At 39.3% G+C, this 17577-nt stretch overlaps 1 protein-coding gene across 1 annotated transcript in view; it reads left to right on the top strand.

Annotated features, from left to right (window-relative positions):
* Ptprt (protein tyrosine phosphatase receptor type T) overlaps window positions 1-17577 on the top strand; it is a 702580-nt gene that overhangs the window by 353907 nt on the left and 331096 nt on the right. Inside the window, exon 7 of the mRNA XM_042694435.1 lies at window positions 4256-4552. Coding sequence (XP_042550369.1) covers window positions 4256-4552 — 297 coding nt within the window. The remainder of the gene's footprint in view (window positions 1-4255; window positions 4553-17577) is intronic.

The raw sequence follows: 17577 nt of genomic DNA, 5'->3' as shown, positions 1-17577 counted from the left end.
AGACTTTGCCTCAGCTCTGCCTCTCACTGTGTGACTTTCGACCCATCATTGCATCTCACTGAGTCTTGGTTTGTTCTTACGCACTGGTAGTGATGTCTCCTCCTAGACCATTGTGAGAACTATAAGGTTCAGCATGTGTCCATTCAGCAGATGCCTATGGAAGCCCTTTTTACCTTCATTGCACAATGGGTGTGGGGTCAGATGGACATAAGTTCAAGGCCCTATTGTCTGATGTGTTAGCTTTACTGCTCTGTACAAGCCCCTTTGAACCTTAGTTTCCTCATCTGTCAAATAGGCTAGCAATCCGTTCTTTTCAGATTGCTCTCATGATTCAGGAGATAAAACTAGCACTTGGGCCACTGCTCCATTGATGGTGTTTTGTCCATATTGTTTTGTTTGTGTTTCAAGATCACACTTATGCAACACATAAAATACGTTGCATTTGAAGATGTTTCACAAAATGTGGTCTTTGCATTGGGCTTCAGTGAGTCTTATCTGTGCCTGTTTTCACTCCATCACGAAGGGAAGAGAATGGTGGTCATCTCTTTGGAGTTTGGCAATGGTTTTGAAGGCACTCCCAGGAGAAGATGGTTGGAGATATTCTGGGCAGGGGAGGCAGCCTTGCTGCCAGTGGAGTTCTGGAATCCGTGCAAGTGGAAAGGCTCCAGCTGGACCGGACTGGCAAGGGTGCTCAGGATCTCCTCAGCAAGCGGTTCCTGATATCTTCACACCTGCACATCTGTATTCACTGCTGCCTGGGCCGCCACAGGACACCCAGCCAAGCAGCAGCAGCAGTCATGCCTGGTCCCAGCTCCCAAATACAGGGACTTCCTAGTTCACCTTTTGTTCCACATAGATTCAAAACAATGGGTCCTGCAGAAACAGCTTATTTAATGTCCCACTCTCAAACTCATCCTTTTTGCCTTTGAAACACTGGCTTGCCTTTCTAACAAAGAACTTGTGAGCAAGTACAATGAGCCTGTAAGGATGACTATGAAATACTAAGATAGTAAAAAGCCACAGCCTCTCACCCTCACTCCCTCCCTGCAGCCTCGTGCCTGCAGCCTGGTGAACAGCTCTGGGCTGGCTCACCAAGCTTTCTGATGCCATGAAATGTGTTCCTTGGTTAATCTCCAACATAAGTTACATTTTCCTCATAAGAGTAGGAGACTCAGCTTCCACCCAGAGCCCCTTCCTCTACCTCTTTTCCATTGGTAGAGGCAGCTAGACCTTTACTCTGAGAGAGAATGGACAGAATAGATAATGGACTCCTTTGCCCATCAACTTATGTATGGCTAATTTCACCTACTATTCCTTTTATAAAATTAAGGATGGATACAACATATGAAGAACTATTATTATTGTGAATTTTTTTATTGTATGTGTGGTATTAGGATTTGAATCCAGGGCCTTATGCTTGCTCCACAGGTACTCTGACTTTAGCCATATACCCAGACTTTCTGTAATTTAGCTGGTATTTTGGATATGATCTTTTTTGCAGGAGGGAAAGGGGCCTTCAGACATTGGTCCTCCCAAATATGGTTCCTATATAGCTAGGATCACATGCATGTGCCACCAGTCTGGCTTATTGGTTAAGAAGGGAAATCTTGCTATCGTTTTTGGAGAGAGGTCTGGCCTTAAACTACAATCTTCTCAATCTCTGCCTCCAAAGTATCTGGCATTACAGGATTGTGCCATCATAGCCCTATTTTAATTATATTCCTGTTATTACAAAACAAACAAACCACAGTTACCATGTATGAAGTATTTATTAAGTTCTGGGTATAATTACACATATCTTAAATCTTTACAAATATTTGACTTCTCCCTCCCTTTCAATAAGGTTAGTTACACTTACTCTCACAAATTTGCAAATGAATGAAGATGTCAGTATAAGAGTGCAACATAATTTAGAAATTTCTTTTTTTATTGTGAAAATACTGTACAGAGGGGTTACAATTATATGGGCAAGGTAATGAGTACATTTCTTATCAAGCATTGTTGCCTCCTCCTTTGTTTCCCCTTCCCATCCCTTTCCATCCTCTCCCCGCCCCCCCCACCCAGTCCTCCTCCCCTCCCACCAAAACTGCAAAGTTCGTTTTTGACATAACGACTTGTACATCTCATTGTTGCAATGGGTCCACCTGTGTCCCTATTTAAACAATTTGTTTTTTTCCTTCCCCTCCACAAATTATACCAACATCAAATACAGTGAAATTTCTTATAGGTAGCATGGATTGTATGATAATTTAATCTCTGTTTTATTCTCAGCTAAGAGAATCTGCCAGAAGAATTTGTGGTGTGTATCACCCAAAGAAATGTGTTTCTACCATGCCAAATGCTTAACCATTTCATCCAGGAGTTTATTTTTCCTGAACCTTATTTTTTTTTATTGTGAAAATATCATAGGGGTTACAATTACACAGGCAAGATAACGAGTACATTTCTTATCAAGCATTGTTGCCTCCTCCTTTGTTTTCCTGAACCTTATTTTTTATAATCTGTTTTTATAAAAATTCATCTATTTACATTGTGTAAGGTACAAATATTAATATTAGAGTGTTCATAAAAAGTAAGGCACTCTTGGAATTCACATACAATGAAACCAAAGAAGAATACTCTTAGGAGAAGAACACCAAGGTTCACTGTCTATGTGTATCTGATCATATAAAATAATATTTATTGAACTCCAGGAAATGGAAGCAAGAGGATTTTTTCTTTTTTTAGTTGCTGCTGTTGCTTTCTTTTTGTCTTATATGTTTGCTTATCTGTCTTTGGGAATGTAAGGGGACACACAAGTGGAGTGACAAAGGGCACCGGTGGCTCACGTCTATAATCCTAGCTACTCAGGAGACTGAGATCTGAGGATCTCAGTTCAAAGCCAGTCTGGGCAGGAAAGTCCATGAGACTCTTATCTCCAATAAACCACCAGAAAACTGGAAGTGGTGCTGTGGCTTAAGCGGTAGAGCGTTCACCTTGAGCTGAAGAGCTCACGGACAGCGCTCAGGCCCAGAGTTCAAGCTCCATGATCAACAACAACAAAAAAAAGTTGTAATCACTAGACACTATGTAGAGAATGAACTGTATCACTTGTGTGTCGAGACAGGAGGAAATACCTGGGCGACAGTGAGGGAAGGGGTGACATTATCCCAAAAGAAATGAACTCTTGACTTCTATAAATGTAACCCCTTTGTAATCACCTTTTTAATAAAAATACAAAATAAAAAAATAGAAAATAAGGCAGAGCTAATGTTATAGATTAATGGGTAGAGATTAATGGGAGAAGCATTGAGGAATTAGGGTCTATTGGTGAGAGGATGCTCTCAGAGAAAGGAGAGAAGAGAGCTGCTGTAGGATGCAGGATGTACTACATCATATTAATGATGAAAAGGGAAACTCGGAAGCAGAGTGTGTGGGGCATAATGGATAGACTGGTGTTGTCAATCAAGGATGTGCCTCTGCTTCCAATACATGCATCTGGATTCTGTTAACTGAAGAGAGAAGGCTGATCTCCAGGAAGGAGGATGTGGTTGAAGTAAAGACAAGGAGATCAGTATATCCTGAAAGCATCCTGTGTAAAGTTAGTGGTAAATAGGAAATATGTTCCAAAAGCATCCTGTGTACATTTAGTGATATATATTCTGGAAGCGTCATGTGTATAGTTGGTGGTATGCAGGTATCCTGGAAGTGTCATGTGTACAGTTGGCAATACACAGGAATTATATCCTGGAAGTGTGTGTATGGTTGGTGGTATGCAGGAAGTATATCCCAGAAGTATCATGTGTATAGTTGGTGGTATGCAGGAAGTATATCCCAGAAGTGTCATGTGTATAGTTGGTGGTATGCAGGAAGTATATCCTGGCAGAGTCGTGTACAGTTGGTGGTACACAAGAAGTTTATCATGGAAGTGCCATGTGTATAGTTGGTTATATACAGAATGGTTCTTTGTGGTACTCTAGTGGACCCCTAAAAATTACACAATTTGCCTTTAGTTTTATAGCTGTCAGTTATTTGACAAGTGATCTGTATGTTTTCTTCATATATTCCTATTTCCTCTTAGATATGCACCTTTAAGTAAGAAAAGGAAATTACTTAAGAAAAAAAGTTACAAAAAATGTACTGCACATGGCAGTAATCATGAAGAGTGGTTGGTGAGATTCGCCTAGCAGAGAAGCTGTCTGCCGTCGTTACCCATCACCCCTTGGCCTTCCTGCCATTCTCCTCACAGTGTCTTTGTCTTGTGTGTGTCTTGCAGACCCTGTGCATGGCCCGCAGAACGTAGAGATCGTGGACATCCGAGCCCGGCAGCTGACGCTGCAGTGGGAACCCTTCGGCTATGCCGTGACTCGCTGCCACAGCTACAACCTGACGGTGCAGTACCAGTATGTGTTCAACCAGCAGCAGTATGAGGCCGAGGAGGTCATCCAGACCTCCTCCCACTACACCCTACGGGGTCTGAGGCCCTTCATGACCATCCGGCTGCGCCTCCTGCTGTCCAACCCCGAGGGCCGAATGGAGAGCGAGGAGCTGGTGGTGCAGACGGAGGAGGATGGTGAGCAAGGGGATCCAGCTTCTTGGGGATGAGGTTTCCGTTTTTCCTGCCTCTGTGAGCTTTCTGCCTTTCTCCAGAACCTTCCATGAAGGACCATTTAGGTTATGTGTAAGAGGGACCAAGGCAGACCTGTCACCTCTGTGCGTTCACAGTTGGCCCTTCTGTGCCCCTACTCCACACTTGGGTTTCTACCACCTTCTCTGCCCAAGCTTTAACTCCACAGTTCCTCTGGAAGGAGAGGAGGTATGCCCTATTATTTAAACATGTCGAGACTGGAAGTCAGACAACTCATTTCTACACAAGAATAAAACACATATGAAAGGCTCCGCATTCACATCGAAAAAAAGGCACATACAAAGCTTAGCACACACCGCAGAGTGGCAGGTACTGAGAATGCACCTGGCTGTCCAACTGGCATCTGAAACACAAAATACTTTAAAAGACGGCCTCATTTCTTCTTCTCCGCTGACCTCTCCCCCTCTGTGTGCTTCATCTCAGTCAGCTGCATCTGCAAGCTCACAGTAGAGACCTGGAAATCGGCACTGGACCTTCCATTTCTCTCATTCCCACCCCACCTCTCCACCTTATAATGATCTTTCGAGTTTGCTTTCTGCGGGATATCTTGAACAGCCCCCCGCCCCCTGGAATATGGGGCATTTTGTAAGTCCAGAGCGTTTCATTTCCTGCCTTTGTCCTTGCCAGTCTTGTGCCTTCCACGTTGCCTTCCCTTCATGTTGACATGGGGAAAAAATATGAATCTTTCAAGAATTTGCTTTTTCCAAGTAGCTTCCTTAGCTTCCTTTGCCCTAAACTTAGATGCTCCTTCCCAGGCTTCCGTTGACATTTGCATGTTGACTCCACCTAGAAATCATCTGATTGGTGGAATGGAATTGGCCACTTCTCAGTTTCTGTAAGAAGCTCTTCTCCATGGCACTCTTATATTTATCCCTCTAGCCAGGCTCTTTGGCTTGTGTATCAGCTTCAGGTTTTTAGAATCTGGCTCTTGAAATTATATGAAAGATTGATTAAGGAAGCCCCCTCTCCCTACCCCAGAAGACTGGGAACAGGAAGGAGGAAATGAGAAATGCCAAGGTAGCTCTATCCAAGTCCAGCAAAGTTTTGGCTGCCACAAGAACTCACAGGGAACTCTCAGCTCCTTAACTCTGGGCATTCTCACTGCATATGACCTGTATTCCAATCAGAAGAGGTAACTATAAACTTTCCATGATTACAACATTGTACATCCCCTTCCTTCAGCACACTTGGAAAAGGTGGAGTCAGGAGCCAAGGCCAGCTGGACAAGCTCTTTAACCACTTGGGGCCTCTTTTTCTTCATCTATAAAGAGGATTAAATGGTAGTACCTGTCTTATAGGTTATGATATATTACAAGATATGGCAGATTAAAAAATGGATGAAACCCAGCAGATTGCCAGTGTTCAATAACATGGCTACTGCATCTTTACTAAGACACAGTTACTAAGAGCTTTCCCCATTGCTCTTTCCCCTCCTCTCCCCTCCCCTCCCCTCCCTTCCCCTCCCCTCCTCTCCTCTCCTCTCCTTATATCCTGTCTACCTTCTCCTCTGATCTTTCTTCCCCTTCTTTCCATTTTCCATTTGTGAAAAGTGGGATTCAGGATAGTGAACTTGGGGAGTACTTAGGGGATAAAAAGGAATGATTCTGCCCTAACTCAGGAGGAATTTTTGCTCTTACAGAAATTTCTTCTTCATATGATTTTCTTCCCCTCACTTTCTAGTGGTTGTGTGCATGTATATGTGTGTGTGTGTGTGTGTGTGTGTGTGTGTGTGTGTGTGTGTGTGTGTGTGTGTGTGTGTGTGTTGATGGGTTGGTTCATTGTTCATTATACTAAAAATAAAAAAACTTGGAATCAACTTATCATAAGTATCAGCAACTCAGAATTCACCCAGCTACTGATGGACAGCTCTCTCCAGGCTTGAGCATCCACTGATCTGGTATTTTGCATATCCTCTGAAGGAATCGCAGTGTGCTCTGGTCCTGACTGGAAAGGGTGAGGAAGTAGTGTCTGATGTTCCTGAAGGATTCCCTAGTGTTGAACAGGGAGGAGCCACTGTTGAACATCACCAAAAGATGTGGCCCAGAACAGCTTAGCTTCAGCTTCAATATGTGCTGAGGTGTTCAGCCCACCTTGGACTACCTCTTCCAGGATGGCTTCCATGTGCGCCAGCCTGAAGGCATGTCTACATTTCTCCCTTTCCTATTGTCACCAAGAGAAAAATACACAAACCCCAGAGCCTTTATCTAAACAACAGCAGCAGTGCTTTGAAATTAAATTTATAATAAACATCATTAATAAAATACCAAGTCCTGCTCTAGGAGAAGAGTAGACATTATCGTATTAAAAACACCAGTATACAAGACACCAGTCTTTGGTTCTGAAACTCTTCTGAGGCCCTAACCCCCAAACAATTGGAGGATCGTAACAGAATTTATTTTTTTCCATATATTTACTTGTTTGTTCATTTGTGGAGATGTAGTTTGTATCTTTTACCCAGGTTGGTCTTGAACCCAGGAGCCTTCAGAATAGATGGGATTACAGTCAAGTACTACCAAATCTGATCATGAACAAGTCTCAAATTCTTCCTAAAGAGGGAGGACATACTATTTGCATTTTCTGGAGACTTCATTCACAATAAAGACAAACTATAGATGGGGTGTGGCCCAGTTCTGAACTGGCGGGAAATCAGAGGCAACCCCTCAAACTGTGCTCACTCGAGCCAGGCTGCTTCCATCTGTCCTTCAAAACTGTCTTCTGTGGGGACTATATAGAATTGGCCACTTCAGCTCCACTTTGAGGGCCCACAGAGTAACTCACTACACGAGAGAGAGTGGTTCCTAGCCCCTGAGCTCCTTGGCTTCATCTGATGAGCTAATGTGAAAAAACACCAAAACAGATTCTGTTGTGTTTTTTTTCCCCTCACTTCCACGAATGTCTCTGACAAAACCACAGCTCTCTTAACGCATGGTTTTCCTTCCATGTTAGCCTGACCATGGCTAAGATTTTTCAATGGAAAACGTGATGCCTGGAAGAAAGAAAAGCACATGCAGGTGGTCTCTTTATCTTTCTTTTGGTGTTTGGTATTCCTCTTGATTCATTGATCACTTTAAACTTGGTCTACCAAAATTCCCCATTATTATTATCTTTCTGTCTAGTCAGGTGGTCTTGGCTATGTCTAGGAGGAGTCCCCTCTGAGCTTGCTCTTAGATCTTTTGACATGCCCTCATTATTCTTCTGGGCTTCTGGCACCAGTACCATGTTCTAGATGATCCTTGGAATGTGGCTGGCCAGCCCTCAAGTCAGTTCCTAATTAGGGATTTCTATTGGCTTTCAATTGGTGGTGGGATATTGGTTCTAAGAGAAACATCTTAGATGTGTGCCCCATAGATCAATAGTGCCTCCATTTTCTCCCAGTAGAAAGAGCTAAGGAACTTAATTTACTTGTTTTTAAACTACATGCTAATCCTGATTCAAACCCAGTCCCTCCAGGTCCTAGTCCTTGTCCATATCTGTCTTCTTTCTCCCACATGAGGGCCTGACTCTCAACATTCACCTGTTTTATTTTTTACTCTATGAATCCTGAAACACACAGAAAACAGCCCAAATTGTCTCACCCAATCCCATCAACAAACAAGAAGGCTGCCATGTTAAAGATTTCAACGTTTCTGTTGCTAGTCTGTGTTGCACTGAGGATATACAGTCAAAGCACTGTGTTTGAAACCTGTGTTTTTCTTCCTATGGCTACAATATTCAATTAATATACAATTAAGTTCTTTTATTTCAATTTTAGTTTTTTTCTCCCTCATTAACCTTATTTTTTCAACATGCAAAAAAGTTGTTTCTTTTAATTCAAAACTCCATAAAAGGGAATAGGCAGAGAAATACTGCCAACATAACTATCATTTTACACAGCTCCTATCCAAACTGAGAAGGTAACCATCTTCATTTATGTTTGGCTCATCTTTCCTACAGGTCATTTTGCAAAGAGTAAATTTTCCTTCCTCTTATTTCTCCCTCTTATCTTCCTTTTCCCCTCCCTCTCTCCTTTTCTTCCTCCTTTCTTTCTCTTCTTTTTTTCTGTTCCTTTTTTTTTCCTTTCCTTTCCTTTCCTTTCCTCTCTTCTACAGACTGTAGCAAAGAAATGAACAGATCCTCACACCTTACCCATCAGGCTCTCCCTGGCTACCAAATATACAAGTTTATACTTGCCCCAAGCCTCCCTTACAATATTGCCTGTTTTATATTCCACCACAACATGTTGTGCATTTACTGATTTTGTTCATTGTTTGGCCCTCTAAAAGGAATATACTCTTTTTAAGAACAGAAACTTGTTCAATGCTCTGTACTCCCTATGCAGACCAATTCCCAGCCTATAATTATTTGTCTAATGAATTTATTAATGAAAGAATATTTGACATTAAAATCCATGTGTCTTTCATGTCCACATGTGTGGACACTGTTCAGTTGGGATATGAATGATGTTTTATAGCCAAGCCCAAACTAACTCATAGTGACTTGCTAAAAGTTCATCACTACTATATCTTCCCACTTTTAAGTTCTCTAATTCATTATAATTGAAACCAATCACAGTAGGAATAGTTATACCGTGATAACTGGCAAACAATGTAGTTGCTTAGAGATGGTAGCTCTCCAGGAAGAGTTAGTAGCTTACTTAGTATGCTTAGTAGCTTATGACTGAGTAGCTTAGCACTATGTTGCTCAAGAAAAATACTATATTCCATGTACTACGTCCTTTAATAAGATTAGAAAGCATGAATAGTTTGAAATTAGTTAAATTTATCTGACTTTTCTTTATAAGACTTACATCATCTGGTGTCCTCTTCTTAAGTTTCCTTGATTTTTTTTCTTAAGTTGCTTCCAAATTTCTATAATGAATAATCAATCATCTGACTAAAAAAATGACTCCAGAAACTGAGAAGACAGAAAATTATTTAAAACAGAAAAACCAGGCTGAGAAATTCCTACTGTCTTAGGGAGAATCCTGTGCTTTTGTATATATTGCATAGGTTTTTTTCATAACTACCCCATCACGAACCCCACTTTTCAGATATCAAAATAGAGAAGATCAAGAAATAAGAGGGAAGAAGATAGAGGGGAGGAGATAGAGAGTGGATGGAAGGGGAAGAGAGAGAAAAAGAAAAGAGCAATGGAAAAGCTTCCCTTAGAACCATTCTCCTCTTTTATGTTGAAATGAAAATTTCCCTGAAATTACCACCTGACTTTAAGGCACAAGAAAACATGTGGTTTAATTACAGTGAATTTATATGAACCTACTGACAAGAAGCACAGTTAAAATTAGTAATTTTAGTCTACTTTTTCTAAAAAAAAGTGAGAATGAAATTATAAACTAATTAACCTTTGTTGTAGAACTCTGTCAAAAGGATGGAAAGTTCCATGCTGTTAGATAGGAGAAGAAATGAAATTGTGGACAAGAAAAATGTAGGTTCATTAAAGAATTACAAAGGAGAAAAGAATAGGAAAGAGGCACAAAATTAGAAGATAAAACAAAAAATGAATCTTTCATCACAAAGTTATTGTCACAGTAAGGCAAGAAAGAAAGAGAGAGAGAGAGAGAGAGAGACTGAGAGAGAGTGAATGAGAGAAAGAGATGCCAAATTTAATTTAAAAAAAAAACAAAGTCAGTCCACCTTATTGAAAAATATATCTTGAAGAATAGAGTGGTAATAGGGTGAGTGGAAAGAGCCTTGGTCTGACCACCGCAAACAGGGGCTGTGAACACCTTTCAGCCTCAATAGCCACGGTCCTACCAAATGATAGAAGGAATTACTCAAGAGCAGAAGGATCCAAGCTCCATCCAGATTTCAGTCATCTCTTGGTTAAGCCATCTTGATTAAATTACATTCATTCTGGACAAATTAATCCCCCATCTGTAAAATGGAAATAATAATATCACCAAGCTCTTTGTTGCATAGTCTAGGGGTCTGCATGTAAGGTCTTCAGCTCACTTTTCTCTCAAGAGCTGGGTAAGTGGTATGGGGACAAAAATTAGACATTATAGATACTTTGTGACTTGAGGGGGATTAGCTACAAAAAGCTTAATCAAGGGTCTATGCAGAACTTGTATTTTCCACGTGTAAAGAGCCATTTTTAACATCTAATGCCTCTGAAATCTGAATTACAAACATCTTACTCTGACCATATTTGTCTTTTGCCATCAAGTTCAATAAGTCTCAAAATTCAATCTTACTGGGACCTGATACCTATTCTCTCCAAGTTTCAATTCTTGCTTTCTACAAGTGACCACAGAACAATAGCTTGGCATCTCCCACTCTAGTGGGGGCACCTGCCCAGTAACATGTTTCCATAACCCCTTCATACCTGTATTCTCTTAGAGAATGTTTCTCCTTTGGCTTCACAACTCCAGTACCTCCATCCTGTTTTCATACTTGATGACCTTGTTGGTTATATCACTGAGCAAACTGATGTCCTCCAATTTACTATTACCCACATCTTATTCACATACTCACTTATAGCTACTATTTCTTTCTTTTTTTCTTCTTTTTGTTGGTTGTGGGCCTTGAACTCTAGGCTTGGGCGCTGTCCCTGCATTCTTCAGTTCAAGGCGAGTGCTCTACTACGTGAGCCACAGCGCCACTTCTGGTTGTCTAGTGGTTTTTATTGGAAACAAAAGTTTCATGGCCTTTCCTGCCTGGGCTGGCTTTGAACCGTGATCCTCAGATCTCAGCTTCCTGAGTAGCTAGGATTACAGGCCTGAGCCACCAGTGCCCGGTCATAGCTACTATTTCTAAGTGTGGGCCAGTTGTTTTCTGAATGAAAACCAATTCATCCACACACTACACTAAATCCTACTTCCATATCCCTACTAAATGTCATTATTCCAGCATTTGTCTGCTGTCTACCCTACACCAAAACTTCTCTTGGTAGCCCACTATACTTATCTCGTATAACCCCCAGCTCTGCCTTCTCTTCAAGCTCCTATCTTACCCCCTGTTTTGTGTATGACCTGTCCTACCTTCCCCTGCTTTTTTTTTTACCCCTTTTGAATAGTTCAATATCAGTAACTCAAATCCCTATGAAGACATCAAAGCAATTTTTCAAGGTCATCATGGACTCTGCCAGATCTGTTGCCATGACTCAGAGCCATCTATTACTGTTTAACATATCAGAAACATTTAGAACAATCTTTCTTCTTAAACTTTTTGTTTTTTACTTAATTATCAAGGCATCACACACTTCTCTATATTTCCTCTTTCCTTCAGCATCTTCTCTTCTCTGGTCTTTTGTCAGCTTTTTTTAAACATCACAACTTACTGGCTTAATTCTTGGGATTCTTGATTTTTATGTCTATACTAAAAGCTGTCCAGATCTTCAAATAGTCCTTGTAGACCAGATGATCTCTTTAAAAGCAGCTCACTTCTGCCATTGTAACAGGAAACCAGCCTGCAACAATATGTAAGTGATTAGGTGTGGGAGTCATCCAATAAAAATTTTATTTTCAAAAACAAGCACCTGGTTGTATTATGCCCCAAGGGCCACAGCTTGCTGTACATGGATCGGCATTCATTTTCCTAATTATTTCCCCTATTTTTTGGCTTCAAAATCCATCATATGCTAATAATTTCTCCAATTGTTATCTCCAGGCCAGGTAGGTCACTCTCCAGCCTTCCCAGCTATCCAACTGTCTGCTCACTTTCTCTCTCTGAACTGCTTATTAGAATTAAGCACATCTAAAACTGAGCTGCTAATCACCTCTCAACCACCACCAAAGTTCCTTCCCCATTGTCTTCTCCATCTCAATTAATGTCAACCCAATTTTATTAGTGGCTCAAGTCAAAACTTCTACTTTTCTACCTTTGTCAGATATGAAACCCTGAATTGTACAAAGCTTCATCTACTGTCTGTGATGAGTGTCCCTGGTTTTGCGCAATGAGGAAACAGCTTAAGCTGCAGATTCAAGCTATTATCATAGTCTCTTGATTGATTTTTCTTTTAATAGAAGATTAATAGAAATATAGATTAATAGAAAAATTACTGATTAATAGAAAAATTATGAGTAATTAATACTAATACTAGCTAATAGATAGAGCATGTCAAATGCTTAGATTTTCTTCTTATTGTACCCTAGAGAAATTTCTTTCTGGGTAGTTCCATATCTGTTATCTCTTTCCTCCATATTAATTCCTTCTGATGTGGGTATATGATATCTTTTTATACTTCTTAGAGAAATTTGAATGTGTTTGCCTATATTTCTTTGATAACACCATTTAAGTAGAGTGTTTATATCTTTATATTGGATCAAAGCCAACATTTTTGTCATTTAATCTAAAAGGTAGTATTAGAGAAAAATTCATATCATGGGGTAAGGCTAGTGTGCTGGGGTGTAGGTTGTTTTCTTCTTTTATTTTTATATTTTAAAATGTATTTGTATTTCAAAGGTGATATACAGAGGCGTTACAGTTACATAGGTCAGGTAATGATTACATTTTTTTTTAAATAGTGTCACCTCTTCCCTCATTTTCTTCCATTTTCCCCCTCCCATTCCTCACCAGATTGTATGGTTTATTTTAAACATAATATCTAATGAATATCACTGCTGAATTACCTTACCCTTTGTCCCACCATTTCTGTGCTTTCTTTTACCCTCCCCAAAAGTCAGATAAACTTAAATATAAGACAAAAACTACAAAAATAAAAAACAATGACAAAGGGGAAAAACAAAAATAAAGACAAATCACAAAAGGTAAACATAAATAAATAAAATTTAAAAAAAAAAAAAAAAAAAAAAGCTCTTGTGGCCAGGCACACTTGTGGCTCACACCTATAATCCTAGCTATTCAAGAGGCTGAGATCCTGGCTCAAAGCTAGCTCAGGCAGGAAAGTCTGTGAGACTCCTATCTCCAATTAACCACCAGAAAACCAGAAGTGGTGCTGTGGCTCAAGCGGTAGAACGTTCACCTTGAGCTGAAGAGCTCAGGGACAGCACCCAAGCCCAGAGTTAAAGCCCCACAACCAACCAACAAAAACAACAACAATCACAAAAACCACTCTTATTTCCATTTCTTGGAGTTCATTTCGACAAACATCATTTTATATAATCATATGCAAATAGCTGTTGAGCCTTTGTAATCGTCTCCTAAGAATATCCTCAGTTAGTCTCAGTGTGTGAATGTTTAGAGTCCTGTTTAATTTATCATGTCTAAGTATAAATTTTGTAATATTTGTCTTTTACCATCCATTTCATTTATTGTAGATTTATACATACATTCTAATGATTACAAATGAGGGAAACTATGTAACCTATGTTTCTTTGGGTCTGGCTTACTTTATCCCAAGACTTTCCATTTCCTTATGAATGGGATAATATTATTCTTTCTGATGGAAGCATAGAATTCCATTGTGTGTATGTATATATGTATGTATGTGTATGTATATACATATATACATACACATATATACATATATGTACATATGTACATATCTATGTATATGTACCTACATATGTGCACACATATACATACACATGTATATGTGTATATGTACATACATGTGCATACATGTGTGTATATACATATAAATATATACATATACATATACATATATATATATATATATATATATACACACACACACACACACACACACACACACCATATTTTCTTGATCTATTCATCCATTGAGAGGCTTCTGGGTTGATTCCATATCTTGGCTATGGTAAACAATGCTGCAATGATCATGCTTGTGCTGGTAGCTTTAGTGTGGACCAATTTGTGTTCAATTGGATAACTGCCCATGAATGGAATTGCTGGGTTACAGGGAAGCTCCATGTTTAGTCTTCTGTGGAACCTCCATACAGCTTTCCAGAGTGATTGAACATTTTACATTCCCACCAACAATGTAGTAGTGTTCCCTTTTGGTCACATGCCCACCAGCACCTGTTATTGTTACATTTCTTTTCTTTTTTTTTTTTGGTCGGTCATGGGTCTTTGAACTCTGGGCTTGGGCAATGTCCCTGTGTTCGTCAGCTCAAGGAGAGTGTTCTACCACTTGAGCCACAGTGTCACTTCTGGTTTTCTAGTGGTTTATGGGAGATAAGAGTCTCACGGACTTTGCTGCCCGAGCTGGCTTTGAACCGTGATCCTCTGATCCTCAGCCTCCTGAGTAGCTAGGATTACAGGCATGAGCCACAGGCACCTGGCCTTACATTTCTTGATAATGACTATTCTAACTGGTGTGAGGTGGAATCTCAATGTTGTTTTGATTTGCATTTCTTTTGTAACCAGGGATATTGAATGTCTCATGTGTCTATTGGCCATTCTTTCTCTGAGAAGTCTCTCTTTAAGCCTTTAGCCCATTTATTAATTGGGTTTTAGTTTCTTTGATGATTTATTTTTGGGGTTTTAATTTTTTGCATTCTAATTATATTTTAGATATGAGGCCCTTGTCTGATGGATAGCCAGTAAAGATCTTCTCCCATGCAATACCCATCAAAATCCCAACACCATTCTTCAATGATATAGAGGAAACAATCCAAAAATTCATATAGAGTAATAGAAGACCCTAAATAGAAAAAAGAATCCTTAGCAGGAAGAGCAGAGCTGGAGGAATAGCAATACCAAATTTCAAAGTTTATTACAAAGCCATAGTAGTAGAAACAGCATGGTACTGGCACAAGAATTGGTCTGAGGACCAATGGAAGAGAAGACCCAGAAATGAACCATAGAACTATAGTCACCTAATATTTATAAGGGAACCAGAAACACAGGATGGAAGAAAGACAGCCTCTTCAACAAATGGTGTTGGCAGAATTGGCTAAACACGTGCAGAAAACTGAAACTAGATCTTTATATATCACATTGCACCAGAACCAATTACAAATGGATCAAAAAGACCTCAATGTAAGTCTAGACACCATGATAATATTACAGGATGAGATAGGGAAAACACTAGGTATCCTTGACATGGGTCGAAACCTCCTAAGATCCAGAATCACAACAAATAGAAGACAGACTAGATAAATGTGATTGCATCAAACTGAAAAGTTTCTGCATGGCAAAGGACTTCTTTGTTTTTAATTTGGGATGAGTTACTTGATAGGTTTGCCCATACCTTTTCTTACTTTAAAATGTCGGGGGAGGAGGGGAGGGAGAGAAGGGGGCAAACCTTAGTTGTTTTGCAGGTTGCCATGGGGATTTAATATGTTAGTATGCATAACATACTTAGTAAGGTGCTTGGCACAAAGCAAATATATGTTTGCTCCTACCCTTATTTAATGGCATTTTAAGAGAATGGGACTTCTGGTCACCTAGAGGCCTTGCTCTCAAGGCATTGAATGTTTCTTTTTTTTATCTTATTGGCATGAGAAAATACTAGAGGGTTCAATAGAGTGGACTGAGGTGATTTAATAAGATCATCATGTTGAAAACAGAATGTAGTGGGCTGGGCTGAAGCTGAAGACTACTCTGTTGATTGCTGCAATAATGAACGTCGTAATTATAAAAACTGAGGTAGAAGAACCAGGAATAGAGACTCTAAGCAATAGGACAACTAGCTCAATGGCTCTGCCTCTGATAAGAAAAAATAAATGAATATCCCCAAGAATTGGAGCAAGAAAAACGATTTTTAACAAAATGAAGACATTAATATGCATTCTCAAGTGAGAATGTCTAAATAATGCTGGAATAATATATGTTCATGAAATGGAAGTTAACATTGTAAAGACATTATTTCTCCCACACTGGTCTTTGTAAAGAGTTCAGAACTATTTACTAGATGCATGTTTAAAGAGTAAAACCCATAAAGAAAAACAAGGTCATAGTATTAAGTTTGCTAAATTAATGAGTTGTTTACTTCTTTTATGCTAACTTTATTTCACCATGAAAATAACAGAGAGGGTAAATTACTATATATAATGTTACACAAGTATATTTGAAATTTAGGAGACATGGAAAATCCATGGTAAATTATAAATTTTACAAACCCAGCTCAAAGGGTAATAAAAAATCCTTATGTATTTCCACAACAAGTAAAAAATATAATTAGTAAACTTTCTAACAAAAATACATCCATTCCAAGTAGGTTTTAAAGTACAGTCCAATAATAACTTATAATTTTTAATCCAAGGCTTGCTTACATGTTTTTTAAGAGAAGAAAAAGTAGAAATTCCTGTCCTCAGTTCAAGACATAACTATAACCTTGACTTCAAAACCAGACAAGCTTATAGTGAGAAAGAAGAAATCAGATGCAAATACCACCAAACAGAATATGAGCGAGCCATCCCTACTGTGTATATGAAAAGGAAAATAATATATAGTTTATTTCAAGAAATCAAAAGTACCTTAACTTTTGCAAATCCACTTATGTAATTTGCTGTATTAACATACTAAGAGAGAAAAATATATCATTACTGTAATGGATTCAGCTAAAGCTCAGCATGATTTATAAAGCAAATTATCAGTGAATACCAAGAATAAAATGAACCTTCTTAACCTGAAAAAAGGTAGCCTCAAATAAACCCACAAACATCATACTTGAGAATAAAATAATAACATCATTATCTTTAACACAGGAAAAAAAACCATATACTTACCATTATTTCCACCAAATCTTGTATTGATAGACTTAGTTTAAGATAGGAAAATAAAATAGAATTAAGAGATTGAGAAGAACAAAACTATTTTTTATTTTTTTGTTGGTCATGATGTTGGACTTGAACTCTGGGCTTGGGCACTGTCCCTCAGCTCTTCAGCTCAAGGTGAGCGCACTACTACTTGAGCCACAGCACCACTTCTGGTTTTCTAGTGGTTTATTGGAGACAAATGTCTCATGGACTTTCCTGCCCCAGCTGGCTTTGAACTGCAATCCTCAGATCTCAGCCTCCTGAGTAGCTAGGATTACAAGCATGAGCCACGAGCACCCGGCCAAAAATTTTTAACTACAAATTCTGTGATTATTTACATAGATAATCCAAAGAAGTCAGGACACAAATT

The sequence above is a fragment of the Dipodomys spectabilis genome, unplaced genomic scaffold (genome assembly GCF_019054845.1).
Source record: "Dipodomys spectabilis isolate Male_0828 unplaced genomic scaffold, ASM1905484v1 ptg000175l, whole genome shotgun sequence".
NCBI classification, from domain to species: domain Eukaryota; kingdom Metazoa; phylum Chordata; class Mammalia; order Rodentia; family Heteromyidae; genus Dipodomys; species Dipodomys spectabilis.
The sequence above is the reverse complement of the archived record's forward strand: the minus strand, read 5'-3'. Positions and strand labels throughout refer to the sequence as shown.